Here is an 18,325-nt window from a genome sequence, read left to right as displayed (position 1 = left end):
AAGCCCTGAGCTCCAGGCTTGGGAAAACTTGGAGCCACCCATCCGATCAGAATAGAAATGCACAGAGGAATTGTCAGAGCAGAACCCTGGACAGAGCATGGTCTGGCCTTTGACACACAGGTCAGTGTAGAAGTGCTGTAAGAATCAGAGGTAGGATTCCCCTCCCCACCCAACCAGGGCTGGCATAGCCAGGAGGGCTTCCTGGAGGAGGAGGTGATTTTCTCAACTTTTCTCAACATACAACCTTTTTTTTTTTTTTTTTTTCTTTCTTTTTGCGGTATGCGGGCCTCTCACTGTTGTGGCCTCTCCCGTTGCGGAGCACAGGCTCCGGATGCGCAGGCCCAGCGGCCATGGCTCACGGGCCCAGCCGCTCCGCGGCATATGGGATCCTCCCAGACCGGGGCACGAACCCATATCCCCTGCATCGGCAGGCGGACTCTTAACCACTGCGCCACCAGGGAGGCCCAACATACAACCTTTTGAGATTTTTTTTTTTTTTTTCTGGCAGCGTAGTTCCCTTGGGGCCCATCCAAGTTGTTGCAGGTATCGACAGTGCATTCCTTTTTACTGCTGAGTAAGTGTCCCGTGATGTAAATGGACCACAGTTTGTGTATCTGTTCTCCCACTGAAGGACATTTGAGCTGTTTTCAGTTTTTAGCTGTTATGAATACAGTTGCTATGAACATTTATGTGAGGTTTTAACATGAACATAATTTTAATTTTTCTGGGGTGAACACCTGAGTGCTATTGCTGGGTTGCATGGGAAGTGCATGTTTCCTTTTTTTTTTTTTTAATTTATTTTTGGCTGTGTTGGGTCTTTGTTGCTGCACGCAGGCTTTCTCTAGTTGCAGCGAGCGGGGGCTACTCTTCGTTGCAGTGCTCGGGCTTCTCACTGTGGTGGCTTCTCTTGTTGCAGAGCACATGCTCTAGAGTGCAGGCTCAGTAGCTGTGGTGCATGGGCTTAGTTGCTCCACCGCACGTGGGATCGTCCCAGACCAGGGCTCGAACCCATGGCAGATTCTTAACCACTGCGCCACCAGGGAAGTACAATACTATTTTTTATTTTAGCCATTCTGATAGGTGTGTAGTGGTTGTATGCCTTCACATTCCCACTCACAGTGTGAGAGTTCCAGTTCCTCCACATCTTCTGCAACACTTGGTGTGGTCAGGCTTTTAAATGCTGGCCATTCTGGTGGTGTGTAGTAGTTTTGATTTGCATTTCCCCATAATAATGTTGAACACCTTTTCAGGTCCTTATTTGCCGTTCATATATTTTCCTTGATGAAACGTGTTCAAATATTTTGCTCAGTTTTTAAAAACTGGGTTGTTCTTTATTATTGAGTCCTGAGTTCTTAGTATATTTTAGATGGGTCCTTAGTCAGATATGTGTTTTGCAAATTGCTCCCAGGCTGTGTTTTGCCCTTTTATTTTCATAGTGGTGTCTGTCCTTGACCCAACTTCCCTTTCCTTCATAGCCTCCCCACGCCCTGACACGTGTGTTTTTTTCTTTATAAATTTTAATAATGGTTATGTTTTTTTAAATTAATTAATTAATTAATTTTTGGCTGCATTAGATCTTCATTGCTGTGTGCGGGCTTTCTCTAGTTGTGGCGAGCACGAGCTACTTTTCCTTGCAGTGCGTGGGCTGCTCATTGCAGTGGCTTCTCTTGCTGCGGAGCATGGGCCTAGGCATGTGACATGTGTTTATTGCCCATTTCCCTTCTACACCGTCAGCTCCATGAGGGCAGGGGCTATTTTCCTGCTGTGTCCTCAGATCCTAGGAGGTATTCATGCTGGTCCCCCTAGCCTTATCTTGGCTGCTGAGGAGCAGGGGCCTGGATTGGTGAGCCGAGACCTCAGAGTGGCTTATTGCAAACTTCCAGGCCAGGGGTGAAGAGGCCTGAGCTGGGGCCTGGGTGGGGGGCAGAGGGAACAGCGGAAAAGGAGGGCCAGAGAGACTTCTCCAAGCTTCCCTCCTCCCTTCTCCTGCCAGCAAAGCCATCCTGCTAGCTACACACGCCCCACTGGCTGCCCAGCACTGGCATCACAATCCTACCTGCCAGCCTGCCCAGACACAGGTACAGCACCAGGAGTTTCTACAGGAAATTGATGTGGGGGGAGGTAGGGGAATTCCCTGGCGGTCCAGTGGTTAGGACTCCGTGCTTTTGCTGCTGACAGCTCCGGTTCCATCCCTGCTCCGGGAACTAAAATCCCACAAGCCACACGGGGCGTAGTGTGTGTTACCTACGTAGGGTGTGGTCCAGAGGTACACGATATGCATACCTCAGGCCTTTACACCCGTGCAGGGCATCTTTGTGTTATGATGTGGGTCTTTCCGTGGGAACAGAGCAACAACTTCCTTTCTAGGGTGGAAGGATTGTCAGCTCATCCCTGATGTCTTTTCCCAATCCCGGGGCCCCGCTTGTGACTCTGTCCCTTTTCTCATTCTGCCAACACCACGCCCTTTCTGTAGCCAGGCATGTCCTGCAGCAGTTCCAAGCAGTTGCCCACCCTCCAGCTTGGCCTGGTTACTGTAAGTCTTCAGTGTCTGTTTTTCAGTCTGTTAAAGGGGAATAATAATACCTACCGCATAGGACGACTGACGGTGCGGTAAGATGCATATGGAGAGTTAGCACGTGGCACGTGGTAGGTGCTCAATAAACAGTAGTGTAAACACACACACAAAAGCATGTCCACGAGAGCAACTTCTGCACAGAAGTGAGTGGGGTCTGTCCGGGGAACAGAGCCTTGTGGGTTCACGCATACACATATTCACTCCTGTGTTCAGTACACGCTGAATGAGATGTGCTCACACCCGTGGGGTGGAGGCTGGGATGCGGACTCCTACACCCTGCAGCGCCCACACCATGTGACATACATCCACACCCCAGCACCATGCCAGCTCCGTGTCTACCTGCCCCGCCACTGCCTTATCTGCTCTGAGAGTGTGCAACGCGGCCAGGTGGCAGTGCCTCCCAGTAATTTTCCACAGCTTGAGAGAAGCTGTCTCTCTCTTGGATATGGGGGAGGGGAGGGGAAGGCATTGTTCCCAAGGTGTCCCTTCTGCTGGCTTTGTCCTTGTAAGGCTGCCTGGCTGAGCTTTTGGGTGGAGGGGCTGAGACTTCCAGCCTGCATCTCGCCTGGAGCTGAAATGATTACTCCAGCTCCACCGTCCTGGCACACCCTGCCCAGGGCCCCGCTGTGCCTTGGGTCTGACCTCTGACAGCACCGAGCCCACACGCTTCTGTTTATCAAGGTCCACGCTGGGGCCTGGGGGCCTTGAGGGCAGGGGCTGTCTCCTACAGGTCCAGGTGTAAACAGATAAGTTAGGGGATCCCCAGAGAAAGAGAACCAGGCATGGCTTTCTTTCTTTTTTTTTTTTTTGCGGTACGCGGGCCTCTCACTGCTGTGGCCTCTCCCGTTGCGGAGTACAGGCTCCGGACGCGCAGGCTCAGCGGCCATGGCTCACGGGCCCAGCCACTCCGCGGCATGTGGGATCTTCCCGGTCCGGGGCACGAACCCGTGTCCCCTGCATTGGCAGGGGGACTCTCAACCACTGCACCACCAGGGAAGCCCGGCATGGCTTTCTTGACATAAGAGAAGCTATTTTTGGCCTAAGCCATTTTGGGATGTCAGCTTGGCCATAGTGCTTGCCCTTGAACAGGTCTCAGGAATTAATGATATTAAGAGAAATGAGGGAATGCAGGAACAAAGGAAAAGCAGTCAAGAAACAGTAGTCAGTGGTAAAACAGAGTCCCAGTTCCTCCTCAAGAGATACACATCCTAATCCAATAGTCTTTGAGTTCTGCAGGAACTAAGGCCCCCATCCAAGTGGAGGACAGAAAGATGATGTTGACCTTTCTGACTTCAACTAAAGCTTTGACTCTGGCGACCTTTGCCCCAGTTCTATGCAGAATTCCCCTCTGCTCAAGCCCCTTCGTGAACATGCATGCGTCTTTAGTTTATTCTTTCTTTTTGGCCGCGCCACGTGGCTTGTGGGATCTTAGTTCCCAACCCGGGCCCCTTGCATTGGGAGCGCAGAATCTTAGCCACTAGACCACCAGGGAAGTCCCTTCGCATTCTTTTTGGCTTAGTTTTGTCTTTTGGCTCCACACTCACCAAGAGGTGAACCCGGTTTTCGGGTAACGCAGGTGCCCAGCACTCCGCACAGGTGCTCAGGAACTGAATTGCACTGTGTTCTGACCCTGGGTACAGGGCATTAGGAGCTGCAGGCAGTGGTGGTTAAATGTGCCTCTGCTTCCCCATCTGGAATAATAACGATGGCGACCTCCTCACCTTGTTCCGAGAACTAAAGGAACACAGGTAAGTGCCTGGCACCACATAGGAAGCCCACCTCTGCCCCTCCTTCACTCCTGACTCACTGGCCCCCACGGTGTTCGGGGCTCTGGGGCCCCAAAAGTTCACAGGCTTCTGAAACTTACAAGCGCGACTTCCCTCACGAATGGGAGGCTCCCTGTAGGCTGGGGGTGGGGTGGGGTTTGTTAGTCAACTTTAAAACCCGCGGGGGGGGGGGGATGGGGGAGGTGCTGAGGGAAGAGGAAATAGCCATTAACTCTGGCTGGCTTGGGCAGGGCAGGGAGGGTGGGCTCAGGAAGGACGGGAAAGCTGGCAAGAGGAAGTGGCTTGTGATCCGGTTAGGTTTTCTTCTGGGAAGGGAAGGGCTTCCAGGGGCAGACAATGGGAGGAGGGGGCCACCAGAATAAGATCACTAGGGGACACTAAACCAGCTGCGTACCTCTGTGCCGAGCCCATCTATGCGCGATCTCATTTGGTTCTCTCAACCACCCCAGGAGGCGCGCACTAGCATCACAGGTTTTACAGACGCGGAACCTGGGACACGGACGGGCGTGTGGTCACTGGGACTCAAGGGATCCGAACCCAAGCTGGTCCCATTCCCAGCTTCCGGGTGAGAGTATTTCTTGATGAGGGAAGAGCACGGGTGGACACTCACTCATTCACATTTGGGCACCGATCGTGTGCCCAGCCCCGTTTTAGCTTCTGGGTACCCAGGGATGGACACGGCGGACAAGGTCCCGGCTCTCCCCGGGAGCTGGGGAGAGACAAGTATACGTAATTTCAGAGTGGTAAGAATTCTGAAAGAAAAGAACGCGGGGCTGGGGGAGGGGACTGGCGATTTTAGGTCCGCAGGGTCTTTGGCAAGCAGGGCGTGTTTGGAGAGCCTACATTGGTCCGGGTCTGGACCCAACTCGGGTTGGAGAATAGAAGCTGTGCATGAGTGTGATGCAGGGCCTGGCTGCAGAGAGGCGCCTCCGATTGCACTTAATGGTCTCTGTGTCCCTGCAAAGTGCGCCCGCGCCCATTTTGCAGATGAAGAAGCTGAGAACGCGCGGTGAGCAGCTGCAGGCGGAGCGCGGACGAAGGCTCGGCTCAGAGACCGCGCCTGCGCCGGAGATGGGGGCGGGGCCTCCGGGGAGGGCGGGGCCGGCGGCTAGGGAACCGTGGTTTCGGGGCGGAACATTCGCGCGCGGCGAGGGCGGGCGCGCGCGGCGAGGTTTTACCGTAACGCCGCGGCCGGCCTCCGTGGGAGTCGCGGCTGGGGGCTGCGCGTCGTCTGCTCCGGCTCCGGCTCCGGCTCCGGCTCCGGGTGCGCGCGCCGTCCCCCCATCCGCAGACCGACTTCCGCCCGGCCCCGCCCAGCGTGAGGGGCGCGCGGCCTGCCGGAGCCCCCGGAGACTTGGACCGCTGAGCGGGAGGAGGCGGCGGGAGCGCGAGCTCCGACCAGCGTCTCGGCGGCGCCGCGGGTGAGCTGGCTGGTTGGGGAGGCCCGGGGGAGCCGGATGGAGAGCCCCTCAAGACCCCCGGCCTCTCTCGGGATCCACGGCCGCCTCAAGGACCCCAGAGCTCGGTTCCCAAGACCACCGTCTCACCCGCCCTTGGGAGCCCCAGCCCCCAAGACCCCTCGGGGATTCGCCCCGGCCCCCGAGACCCTGTCGGAGTCCCCGGCCACCTCTGGCCCCTACACCTTCAGGACTGTCGAGCCCCCAAACCCTTTAGGGTTTCCCCTAGACCCCGAGACCACCTGAGGCCCTCCCGCCGTTTCAGGGCCCCGGGACCCCTTAGGATCCTCGGTTCTAGAAACCCCCCAAGATTCCCTCAGGACTCCCGAGACCGTCCCTGACTTTCGCATCCCCGGGTTCCCTGAGGCCTTCCGCGCCATCTCTCCCTAGCCCCTCCCCCGGCTCCCTGGGCGCCGTCCCCACCCTCGGCGTCTGCCCTGCTCTCTACCACCGGCCCCGAGGTTCAGTTGCCGTTTGGCTCTCTCCTCGCTGGTCTCGAGGCTGGGTTTCTCAAACCTGAGGTCCGTGGACCAATGCGGTGTACGTGAAAGTGCTCCTGGGGGTTTGTGAATTCTTGATAATATAAAAGAAGTAGAGGCATATGAGTCACCTGATGACCCTTTGTAACCAGGTAGGGGCTGTGATCTCACCGCAGGCCGTGGCGTCGTGTTTACTGTTGCATTGAGGCCAGAGCAGGACAGGGTTTAATTTTCATGCTCTGCGGTGAGACTCATGGCTCCACAGAAGCACCTAGAAAACAGATCCGATGTGGTGCAGGGCGGCCCAGCTAAGTAGGTGAGGGGCTTGGGGCGGACCAGGACGCTTTGAGCTTGTCTCCTAATTTTGTCATTCATGGAGCTAAGTTTTTTTTTTTTTCTTTAAATGGCTGTGGTGGGAGAGAATTGTTTGGAGGAAGCAGGACCACATGAGAGGTGGAGGTGACCTCGACCCAGGGTGGTGGCAGTGAGGACCGTGGCTTCTTGAAGCACGGCTAAACTTCTTAAAGTCTAGACCCAAAAGACTAAGTTTCCAGGAATTGGCACTGGAGCCAGAGATGACACAGCCCCTGCTCTCAGGGCCACGATGGAGGGGGGTAGTTAAGCACGCAGGTAGTTTTTATATGGCCTTGAACTCAGCTGGGGTAAGGGTCAGATTCTCAGGAAGGGGTGTTATGGAGGGCTTCTTGGATGGGAGGAAAAGTGACAGGTAATAGGTGAACTGATTCTTGAAGGTTGAAATCAAGAAGTTTGCCAGGGTCACTCCAGGCAAAGGGACAGTATGTGAAAAGGTAGAGAGGCATGCCACAGAGCACGTGAGATTTTGGGAACCCAAGGAGTGGGCTGGAGCGTAGATTCATCCTGGGGGCGTGGCTGGAGATGTAATACCTCCTTAATGAGCAAGGTCCTCAGGGGCTCTTAGAGGGAATCCTAGGTGGGAAGGATCCAGCTTTGTTCCCTGAGGCCCACGGTGCCCTTGGCCCTTTCTTGAATTACTGCTTCTCCCATCCCCCTGAGTGAGTGATGGTCCTGCTCTGAGCTGAAGAAAGGTGGGCGTTGGTCAGTGGAGCGGAGTGAGGGAGGTGTTCGGGATAGAGGAGACCAGAATGGGGGAAACTGGGAAGCTTGGCAGAGGTGGGGTTTCAGGCATGGGGTGGCAAGAGCGGGCTGGGCCAGGGTAGTCAGGACCAAAGCAAGAGGAGCTCCTGGAGCCTGGTGGAGGATTTGGTATTTGAAGGGAGTGGGGGGCCATCGAGGGGTTTGAGGAGGGGAGTGAAGAGGGATTTTGTGTTTTTGAACAATTGCTGGGTCTGGTGTGGGAGAATTGTTTGGGGGAAGCAAGACCACGGGAGAGGTGGAGGTGACCTGGACCAGGGTGCTGCCAGCAAGGACCTCGGCTTCCTCAAGCATGGCTAAGCTTCTTCAAGTCTAGGCCCAAAAGACCCTTCCAGCTCTTTCTTGTCTCAGCCCATCGTTTTCTGCCTGGGGGCTGACGCTGGGAGCTTGTTAGTCCTTTTAGGGGAGGTTTTGGTCTTTTGCCCATAGGTCACCTAGGGCTTCATCAGGGTGGCTGTGTGTCCGAGTGAGCCCGGCATCCACCCCGGAGGTGCACATGTGGCACGGTGGGCAGGGGCAGGAGAGGCTGGGTCTCAGAAGTGGACCAGATCATAAAGTGTTTGGAAGCTGGGCTTGGGGGTCCTGAAGGAACTGGGAAGCCCTTGAAGGAGAGACGAGTTCAGATGGGTTGTGTCAGAAGCGTCACTTTGGAGACAGTGTGGGACCGGAAGGGCTGAAACCGGAAGTAGGGTGGCTGTCAGTCCAGACAAGTTGTGAGGACTGCGAGGCAAGGCAGAGGGTACGGATTAGAGATCGATTGAGAATAAATCCACAGAACTTTTGTTTGTTGAGGTCTGGGCTTGGGTGCGGGGCAGGGAGACTCGCCCGGTACGGTGACGCCGTGCAGTAGAACTTTCTGTGCTGATGAGGACGCTCTGGGTCTGTGCTGTCCAGTTCACTCGACACGTGTGGCTATCAAGCACTTAAAACGTGACCAGTGTGACCGAGGAACTGAATTTTAAATTTTATTTAATTTCAGTTGATTAAATCCAGGAAGGATACCCCTCCGCGTGCACATGGTGTAGTGGGGATTGCACTGTTGTGGGCTTTGCTGTTTTAAGTGTTACCCCTTTTAGTGTTTGCAGCAACCCTGAGATATAAGATATTATTCCTTTTTTACAGATGAAGGAAATACAGCTCAGAGAGACGGAGTAACTCAACCCCATATTAAATAGTACAGCTGATACTTTGGTTGTTTAACTTCTAAGCCTGGGCTCTTTCTGCTGGATCCTACTTCCTCCCTCAGGGAGCCTCAAGGTCTCTTTCCCAGGAGAATGACGTCCTCTCCAGGGGTGGCTTTGTTTCCCAGCTGAGCCCTCCTTATCTGTTCCCTTATCTGCTAAAGTTAACACGGACAGCTGTGTGATAAGCTGCCAGCCCGGAGCAAACAGAAAGCTCTTGTGAGCTAGTTGTTTTGCCCGAGGCTGCTTCTTGCTGCCTCTAGTATCTTCCTAATGCTGGCTGTTTCTCTTAGCATTTCTGGAAAATGAATGGAGCAAGGAAGCAGGTGAACCTGCAGATCAGCCAAACTGTGTGGCTTGGTATTTGTAAAGATATGGTCGTAAAAAGAGGTACAAATGAGTACCTTACGTGGAGTTTTGGGGTCACAGTGGACCAGCTGGTGCCCGGGACAGTGGCAAGATTATGGGACATAAGCCAGGAATGAGTTTATAGCTTGTCCCCGGACTCCCTAGGGGACCTTGACCAAGTCACTGCCTCTCAGTCTCAATTTTCACATCTGTTATTTAGGGTATTTGACATCGCAGAACCTTTAAGATCCCTCCAGCTCTAAAATTCTATAATTTTAGATTTCACTGGAGGTTTACTTTCTAGAACGTCTCTTATTCCTCTTGGGTTGGATAAATGCTGGTGCTTCAGCATTTGGCCTCTGCATTGGTACATTTTAATAAACCATTATTGGCTTACTGTTAAGTAACGTGTCTATTTGAGTTGTGCAGCATGTCACATCTGATGGACAAACTGTTAACCAGTGACCACTTCAGATGTTGGCAGTGTTCCTAGTAAAATGTCAAGTATATTTGCTTGCCCTCCTGAGCTGCACTGATGATTGGAGAAAACGTGCAAGACTCCATTGAGCATGGTGGTTGGCCTCTTAAAAGGGTTTAATGTCAGCGCTGGCCAGGTGAGAGGTAATATAATAAGAGCCACGTCACAGGGTTGTTGAGAGCTTTATATTGGAATGCGTGTAAAGTGCTTAGTGTTTGCCCTTGAATCTAATAGGGGCGTAGAAAGTGTCAGTAATTAATGTTGCTTTTTGAACTAAATTGTGGCCTTTAAATTTTTTCTTAGTGGTGGGTTTTGTTGTTTTCTTGCTTTGAGCTTATGTGCCCAAGCAGCTCTGTTCAGAGGCACTGGTTTCAAGAAGCAAATTAGCACATTTTGATCGTTACAAAATAAGGATTCTTTTCCCCCTGCAGTTTATTTTGACTGAATAAAAAGTGATTCGTTAAGTAGCATGTTTTCAAATTAAGGTTTTGTATTTCCTGTAACTTGAAGAAAACAATTCCTCCTGCAGATCTCTTACTAGTAATGACTGGGTTAAGTTTTACCAGAATCCAGGTTAAATGAGTATGTCATTGTGGAGAAGTAGTGTTGAACTGAAAGCTTCCTGTTGCTGAGGGAGAGCAGCTGGCTGCTGAGGTTGTTTATAGTAGTAGATAAACATCTTAAGGTTAAGTGCCTTTCAGATATTTGACTCACTCAAAATCTTCACAACAGTCAGTGATGTGGATGATGGCATTCCCATTTGACAGATTTGGAAACTGAGGTTCAGAGCGATCTCGGGGCTGGGGATATGGTGGTGTCTCCTGTCTCCAGATCCTGTATTTTCTCCACCAGAGCCCCAGGTGTTGTGGTTTCAGGGCAAGCCTCTCCTTTGCAGTTCTGGAAGCTTCATTTTTCAGGGTCCATTTGCACCTCGTTTTCAGCTCAGATGAACCTACTTATGCTACCCAAACCCGCCAGCAATACCTCTGCCAACTAGATCCCAGATGATCCGTTCGTGGTTAGAAGTCTGTCAGCTGTACTTGGAAACGTCCTCTGGTTGCCGAATGAGTTCTGCTTCCGTGGCCCCCCTCCCAAGTCAACACGGGGAACCAGATTGCCATGAAAAAGGCAGTTTGAGGGGCTCAAGTTAGAGAAAAGGGCAAGGAGGAGGCTGTTAAGGACCAGGTGTGTCAGTGTCAGTGAGCTGTAGCCCCAGGCACTCCCCTGCGATATGCTGATGGAGCTGGGAAGAGCTTGCTTCCTGGCCGGAGGCCTCCAGACTGCCTGGGTGTAGTCACAGGGTAATTGGTTTGGCCTCATTTAAGGACATTCCAGTCCTTAGGAACCACACTGGCTCCAGGGATTCCATTTAATACTAGTATTAATATTTCAGGTCTCCTGTCTCCTGTGAGTAGCAGATTTATAAATCATTTCTTAGTGTGGGTTACTTTTGTAACAGTAGCAGAGTGGTAATACCAGAGCTAGCTGTGTTGCCAGGCCTTTACATTAATCAAGTCATTTGTAGTCACAGTGACCTGACTTTTTCCACAAATTCTGGGGACATCTTATTCCATCACTATGGATTGGGTACAAGTGAGTTAAAAGCGAGCATTTGGAAATTTTCATGAATATTTGCAATGTCCCTGTGTAAGAGGAATATATTTTGAGCATATGTCTACTGTAGGCCTCTCTTCCTTCATTGTAATCAGGGGCTGTAACAACTTGGGAGCTCTCATCTCCATGCTCTTTTATACCACTCAAAACCCATGTGATAATTTATTTATAGGAAAAAGTTAAGAAGTTTTCTTAAGAATATTTTTGAGGATCCCACAGACTGGAAACTTCTAATTCAGGGTTTGTACTTAAGTGAAGGTGTAATTTATGATAGAAAATGATTCGTTTTAAGTTTTTTATTATGCTACTTGTAATAAAATACTATTCTTTTTTAAAAAATATTTATTTATTTATTTGGCTGCACTGGGTCTTAGTTTTGGCATGTGGGATCTTCGCTGTGGCCTGCGAACTCTTAGTTGCGGAATGCACGTGGGACCTAGTTCCCCAACCAGGGATTGAACCTGGGCCCCCTGCATTGGGAGCGCGAAGCTGGACCACTGGACCACCAGGGAAGTCCCTAAAATACTATTATTGACAAATATTTTCTCCCTCCCCCTCAAAACTTTATGGACCCTTTTCACTCATTGATCTGTGCTATTTTTTTTTTTCTTTTTTGGTCTTGATACTTTTGTCTTTTTTCCCATCTCTCTGCTTTTTCTAGCTGTGTAGAACGGTAATGAGCACTTCAAAGAACGGCCAGTTCTGTAGATCAGCACCTGGGCCTGGTTCGGCAGGACTCCGGCTGGCCTAGCTGGGGTGGCTCACGCAGTTGTGGTCATCTGGCTGCGTGCCTGGCGTTGAACAGTCCCTTGTAGCCTCGCATGCTTGTCGAGTGGATGGTGCTGGGTTGTCAGCTGGTGTGCTCTCCATCGGTGGCCGTCCAGGAGGCTAGACTGGGCTTTAGGAGGCTGAGTTCCAAGAGGGCAGGCTCCAGTGTCAACATGCTTATCAAATGCTTGCTTGCTTGTTTGCTGACATCCCATTGGCCAAAGAAGTCACATGTCCAAGCCCAGAGTCAGTCAGAGTGGGACTGACTACACAAGGGCCAGGGGACCAGGAGGCATGGTGGAGCGGGGGCGGGGAGGTCACTGACAGCCCTGCGCAGTGGAGTTAGGGAGCTGGGGAGCGGGACTTCGTTTTGCTAGCTGTAAGTAACAAGTTCGGTGTTCGTAGTTTATTCTGTTTTGCATTAGACTCAGTTTGGTGAACATTTATTTAGTGCTGGACGCTAGGGATTCAAAGGATAAGGCAGTCTCTAGCTACTCTGAAGTTCATAGAATACTCATGATCTCAGATTTTAAGCAGAAAATATCCTATTCAGACTTTTATTCATGGCTTTAAATAAAAAGGACAGGAACTGCTTATACAAATCTGTGTTGGGGCCTGATTTTGCTTTCAGAAAATGCTGATAAGTCCTTGAAAAAAAAATGGGTTGCCATGATGACTTGACTTTGGGCCTGCAAACTGTGGTGACGACACGATCACCAAGGAAACCAAAAGGTGCAGTGTCTAAAAGGTCTCTGAAGGCTTTTGTTCCTGTTGTCTGGAACCTGACTGGCTTGGAGGAATGGTGTTGAGGATGTGAGCAGAACCCCAGAGGCTTGCCCACCTACAGGAACTTCTAGGATCGGGCACTGAGTGCTTTGGAGGGAGATCTGCTTGGCCCTTGGTTTAAAAACAAGGAGAGAGTTGGGGTACTTTCTAAGTCATTGTGAGATTTGGCTCGTATAATTATGCTGCTGAAAGAACAGGAAATGAGGTAATGTGTTTCAACATGCAGTGTTATAACGAACTGTAAATGTCTAAATATGGGCAGCTATGCAGTTCATCGTTACATAGTTATTGTGTTGAGATTTAATGTAATTGGGTACTTTCTGTGTTGGCTACTTTGATCCTTAAAGACACCCATCGGTATTAAAGCCTAGAGGCTCACCTGCCTATTGAGTTTGGAGCGCATGCGGTTCTGTTGGAAGTGCTGCAGAGCCGGCGCCAGGCCTTCATCACGCTCAGGAGGAGAGTGAGTTTTCAGCGCTCAAGCCAGCAAACCACCAGCCAGGAGTGCAAGCTGTCACCTGTTATGTAAGTGCTCAGTGCTTGCAGTGATAACTTGTTCTTTTGGAAAACTTTGAAATCACTTAATTTTGGAGTTAAGTCCAGCCCACAAAAGTTTAATTTGTTCATACTTTTTTGTAGATGTGTAAATGCAGTGTTTAGGTTTTCCATTTGTATCTATCTTCGTACATATATGGAGCATCGAAAGCAGCTGAGCAATAATTGAAAGAACTGGAGAGAGATTTTTAAAGTTCTTCACAATGGTGACAGTTTGGGGCATGTGATTTCTTAAGTCATTGGTTGACCAGTGACTGTTTAAAATATATTCTAAAATGTCTTGTAGAGCAGGATGAGGTAAAAGACTCCTTTCCAGGTGGGAAGGAGTAACTATTTTCAAGTGATGTAGATTATTTGGGGGAGCAGGATTGGGGGGCAATTGGATTAGTCAGCCAGTAAGCATCTCGTATTAACCTTTCACATAGGATTGAACAGGAAGGACTCTGAGTTCCGTCCTGCAGTGGAAGGTGGTTGAGAAAGGAAGTCTGCGGCCTCCTGAGCTCTGTGACTACAGAGGTTGACTCCAGAGCATCTTTCCTATGAGAGGTTCTCAAGCTTTCAAAACTCGGTCAGTTAGCAGGATTTCCTATTCCATAGCTGTTAAAACTGAGGATCAGTGAATAGTTAGGTCAGTCATTGAAATCTCCAGGCCAGGGCCCAAGGTTGCTTATACTCGGGATTATATAATATAGTGGAAAACCTCAACATTTATTCCTTTCCTTAGAAAATATCTAGTAGATAAAAACAAAATTGAAACAATTTGACCTTTGATGACTTAGATAGTAACTCCACAGTGGAAAGGAGTTAGGGCCTTGCAGCAGCCTTGGGCAGGTGACGGGCATCAGGGAGCCGCACTTTCCTCACCTGCAGACTCTGGTCTCTTAACATTTGGGCCAAGGTCACAGACACCTTTGGGAGTTTGAAGGGCGCTCTGAACCCTTTCCCATGAGCGGGGTGGGGGTGGTGGGGGGAGGGGAGGGGAGGGGGAAATGTGCACAGGCACCTACACAGAGTTCTGTATACATTTCCAGGGGATATTCTTACGATCCTGTTTAGCTTTAAAATCTAAAGATGCTCATAGAGTGATTAAGCCTTGTTTCCTTTCCTTGGAAAATTATTTTTGGTGACCTAATTCTAATTTAGGGGGGAAAAAAGAGATTATACATGTGAAAAGGTGGTTTTCAATTAGTGCTGGTTAGGCTGTGCAAAGCAGGCACTCATGTATTCTGCTGACCACTTTTCTGGAAAGCAGTTTGGCGGTAATGTGCTGAGATACTTTACAGAGTTCATATTCTTTAACTGAGAAATTCTGCTTGTCAGAAACCTCTCCTAAATAAATAATTTCAAAATAGATGAAAACTTTGTGCACAGAGATGGTTGTCAGAGTGTTACAGTAATGCTCTACACTGGGGAGGTAGGTAAAGTAAAGGATAGCATATCAGTAAGATAGAATTTCATGTCTGTTGCTATTACACTTATATTTAGGAATAGTTTTTATTTATTTATTTATTTATTATTTTTTTGCGGTCCGCGGGCCTCTCACTGTTGTGGCCTCTACCGTTGCGGAGCACAGGCTCCGGACGCGCAGGCTCAGCGGCCATGGCTCACGGGCCCAGCCGCTCCGCGGCATGTGGGATCTTCCTGGCCTGGGGCACAAACCCACGTCCCCTGTATCGGCAGGCGGACTCCCAACCACTGCGCCACCAGGGAAGCCCAGGAATAGTTTTGAATAACATAAGAGAAATGCTTTTATTTAAATGCATGAAAAAAGTAGGATATGACCTATGGTCTCAAATGATGTAAAAATTTTAAAGGAAAAAGTCTAGAGGGAACTCTACGAATGCTAACAGTCATTGCTTGTAGGTAGTAGGATTATGGGCTTTTTAATCATTAGTTTTCTGTATATTTCCTTCTTTTCAGTAAATGTTAGGTAGAGAATTGGGAGGGGGGAATATGATTTTGGAAAAATGATAGAACATGGAGATAGTTTGGCAATAGAGACCTAGCTGATTCGAGAGTCGTGTTTTATGTAAGCTAAGAATTGACCTTTTACTTCGATTATTCCTTTGGACTGGATTTCAGTACGGCCAAGGGGAGGCCTGGCATCTCCTCAGAAGACTTGCTGGGCGTGTCGTGGTCCATCTCAGCGCACTGCTCGGTACCCTCAAGAGCTCGGATAGTCCTAGAAACCCGTGTGTGGCTTACTTTGTCGTGCCATTGCGTTGTCTTCCTTCCGTGATGAGTCGTTTGTGTTTGTGTCACCTGGAAGCAGTTCTGGAGCAGAGTCATGAAGGGGCAGTGAAAACACGCAGCGCTGGACCGCTGCACCACGTGCGCTCCCTCACGCTGGTTTTCCTTCATTTTCCCTCCAGTGTCGACCTTTGCAGAATCTGGGTCTGAGACTTTGCCTGGCCTGTTAAGTCACAGAATTAGGAATGGGGGCTTAGGAACCATTTTGGATGTATGTTTTTGTATACGATGCTTTTCCGTTATTCTCATTTAAAGAAAGCTCCAAGACCTTTGATTTTAATTCCACCCCATCTCTCTTCCAGGGTACTAATAAAAGAACTTTCATCTGGGAAGTAGAAGTCGCTTCTGACCGATTGCTTCTGAATCTCTTTAGGATTTACAGATGGATTCCGTGGAAAAGACAACAAACAGAAGTGAACAAAAATCAAGGTAAGTGAAGTCAACTGCACCCTTAAACAGGTATATAGCTTCCATCACAAGTCTCTTTATATGTTATTTGGTACCTGAGAGGGTGTGCGAAGTGAGAACACCGGCCGGGGAGGGCGTCTCCAGGGCCAGGTAACTACGCTTTGTTCCAAAGTAAGGAACGTTCGCAGAGGCAGCTCTCTTTCTGCCCAAGGAGGCGACTGCCGCCTGGCCTCCATACCGAGCAGCAGGTGACCAGAGGGTCACGTCTAAGGCTGGGGGTGCCACGTTTCACAGGAAAGAAACCTCTGACTGGGAGTGGGCGGGTTACACTTCTGTGAAGTGATGCGGGAGGAGGAGGTGCTTGCCGGGGGGTGGGTTGCAGAGGACCAGCATTTTGCCAGGAATTTTCTTTTCTGTCCCTGCAATCAGGGATCATTTTATCACCATAGTTTGTATTTACAAGCCCTTTGCAGTTTTAAAGGAATTTAAATTGCTGAGATTTCTTGTTCACAAACACATATCACTTAAACGTGTGCTCAACACTATGGGGGGACTCGAGATGAATAAGACAGTGCTGTCCCGAGTCCCTTAGGAATGAGGGCAGAACGTGTGAGATTAATACACAAAGAGGAACATACACAGGCTCCGTCTCGCGGTTAGTATAACTGGGGGGACGTTGCGTGTGTGTTTGTGTCCAGCACGGGCTGGGTTTGACCTGACGCCTCACGGATGTCCCCAGACCGCATTGTTTTCTTCGTGGTTGCAGTGCTTCCATGTTGGCTTTCATTCTTTCCCTCCCTTGTTTTTAAGTAGAAAGTTTTTAAAAAGCCTCATCCGGAAACAGCCCCAGGAACTGCTCCTGGTCATCGGGACGGGAGTCAGTGCCGCCGTGGCCCCAGGGATCCCCGCCCTGTGCTCGTGGAGGAGCTGCATCGAGGCCATCATCGAGGCCGCGGAGCAGCTCGAGGTGCTGCACCCCGGGGATGTGGCCGAGTTCCGCAGGAAGGTGACCAAGGACGGGGACCTGCTGGTTGTCGCCCATGACCTGATCCGGAAGATGTCCCCTGTAAGTCTTTTCACACAATTGCGTCAGATCTCACCGGGGACACCTGGGCTGTGGGCCAGGTTGGTGAATGAGTCTAGCGTTCAGATTTCTCCAGGCCTGCGTCGTGTCTGTTTCTCACCGAGTTGGGCTGACAAGCCGGAAATCTTTCAGTTCATCAGAATATCGTCCCTTTAAACAGAGGGGGTGCCGAGCACAGTGTGGGCTCCTAAAACAGTCCTTGTTAAACAGAGCCTGGATAGGGGGCTTGTCTCAGGGAGGTTGCCGTGCTGCTCTGGGGACCAGCCTGGTGATGTCACCCTCGTTTAGTGAAGGGACGGAGCAGCCAGGTCTGCTTTTGGTCCAGGCAGGCCAGCCGCATCCCTTCACACGACCAGGGCTTCCCAAACATTGTAAGATGGGAGAAGATGGAGCTTCTTTGTCTGCAGGTGGAAAGAATCTAAGCAGAGGAAGAGCGGTTGGTGATACAGGGGACACTCACTGAGTGATGCCCTGGAGCCAGTGGGGTGGGTGCGGAAAGGGCTGAGCTCACACAGGTCACAGCCAGGTCGTCATCGTACAGGACGCACGCAGGGAGCTAGACGGTGTGGCCGAGGCCCGAGGCAGCCTTCTTCCTCTGGGGTTTGTTGAAGAAGTATAGCCATCATCTGAGAGTTGGGGTGGGGAGATGTTGAGGGTTAACTGAGAAGAAAGCCTGAAAACTAGTACGCAGAGCTTCAACTGCTGCAGAAAGAAACCCAAAAGTACGTGGCTTGACTGTGGTTGCGTTTACATTTCTCACATAAACATCTGGGTAGGCAGCCCCAGGGGAGCACAGGGGCTTGACGGGGTGGGGAACCCGGACCCCCGTTTATGGCTCCGCCATCTTCACCGTGCAGCCTGCACCTCATGCTCCACGTTAGCTGCCCCGACTCCTGCCGTAAATGATGTGTGCCTGCCAGCTAGTGGGAACGGGACAGAGGGGCCGTGCGTCCTCCCTTATGGGGGCTGACATGCAAGTCACTTTGTTTTCATGGCATTGGCCGGAGTTGTACATGTGGCCATACGTGGCTTTACCAGAGTCTGGGAAGTGGTTTTAGCTGGGTGACGATGCCAGGTATGGGTGTTGTATTAATAAGGGGAGCTAGCCTCAGAGGGCAGGGTTTGGCTGCTGCTTGTTTTTGTAAATAAAGTTCTGCGTTCCTTTACACAACGTCTAGGGCTGCTGCTTTCACGCTTCAGGGCAGAGTTGAGTACTGGCAGCAGAGACTGTGGGACCCGCAAAGGCTAAAATAGTTTTCTCTGGGGCCCTTTCTAAAGGAATTGCTGAGCCCTGTCAGGGGAGGGGGGGCAGAGCTGATGGACCAGAGAAGGACCCCTCGGATGAGGCCATTCGTTCGAATAGAGAGGCCAGCTAGGTTGATGCTTGTTTAGTCAAGGAGGTGAATATTTGGAGCTTTATC

At 50.6% G+C, this 18,325-nt stretch overlaps 1 protein-coding gene across 21 annotated transcripts in view; it reads left to right on the top strand.

Moving 5' to 3' along the window:
- Positions 1-4,586: 4,586 nt before the first annotated feature.
- The window catches only part of FAM118A (family with sequence similarity 118 member A), a 61,523-nt gene continuing 47,784 nt past the window's right edge, over positions 4,587-18,325 (top strand). For 4 of the 21 annotated variants that reach the window (XM_060111787.1, XM_060111809.1, XM_060111807.1 and 1 more), the window contains exons 1-2: positions 15,786-15,841; positions 16,631-16,886. In XM_060111787.1, coding sequence (XP_059967770.1) covers positions 15,795-15,841; positions 16,631-16,886 — 303 coding nt within the window. In that variant the 5' untranslated portion in view covers positions 15,786-15,794. Of the gene's footprint in view, positions 4,655-4,693; positions 4,928-5,514; positions 5,784-12,954; positions 13,133-13,587; positions 13,731-15,714; positions 15,842-16,630; positions 16,887-18,325 lie in introns of those variants that run through there. The other 17 variants (XM_060111792.1, XM_060111802.1, XM_060111797.1 and 14 more) reach the window with 17 other exon arrangements.

The sequence above is a fragment of the Mesoplodon densirostris genome, chromosome 11, assembly GCF_025265405.1.
Source record: "Mesoplodon densirostris isolate mMesDen1 chromosome 11, mMesDen1 primary haplotype, whole genome shotgun sequence".
Taxonomy (NCBI): domain Eukaryota; kingdom Metazoa; phylum Chordata; class Mammalia; order Artiodactyla; family Ziphiidae; genus Mesoplodon; species Mesoplodon densirostris.
Note: the sequence above shows the minus strand (reverse complement) of the source record. Positions and strands in the feature narration are given on the sequence as shown.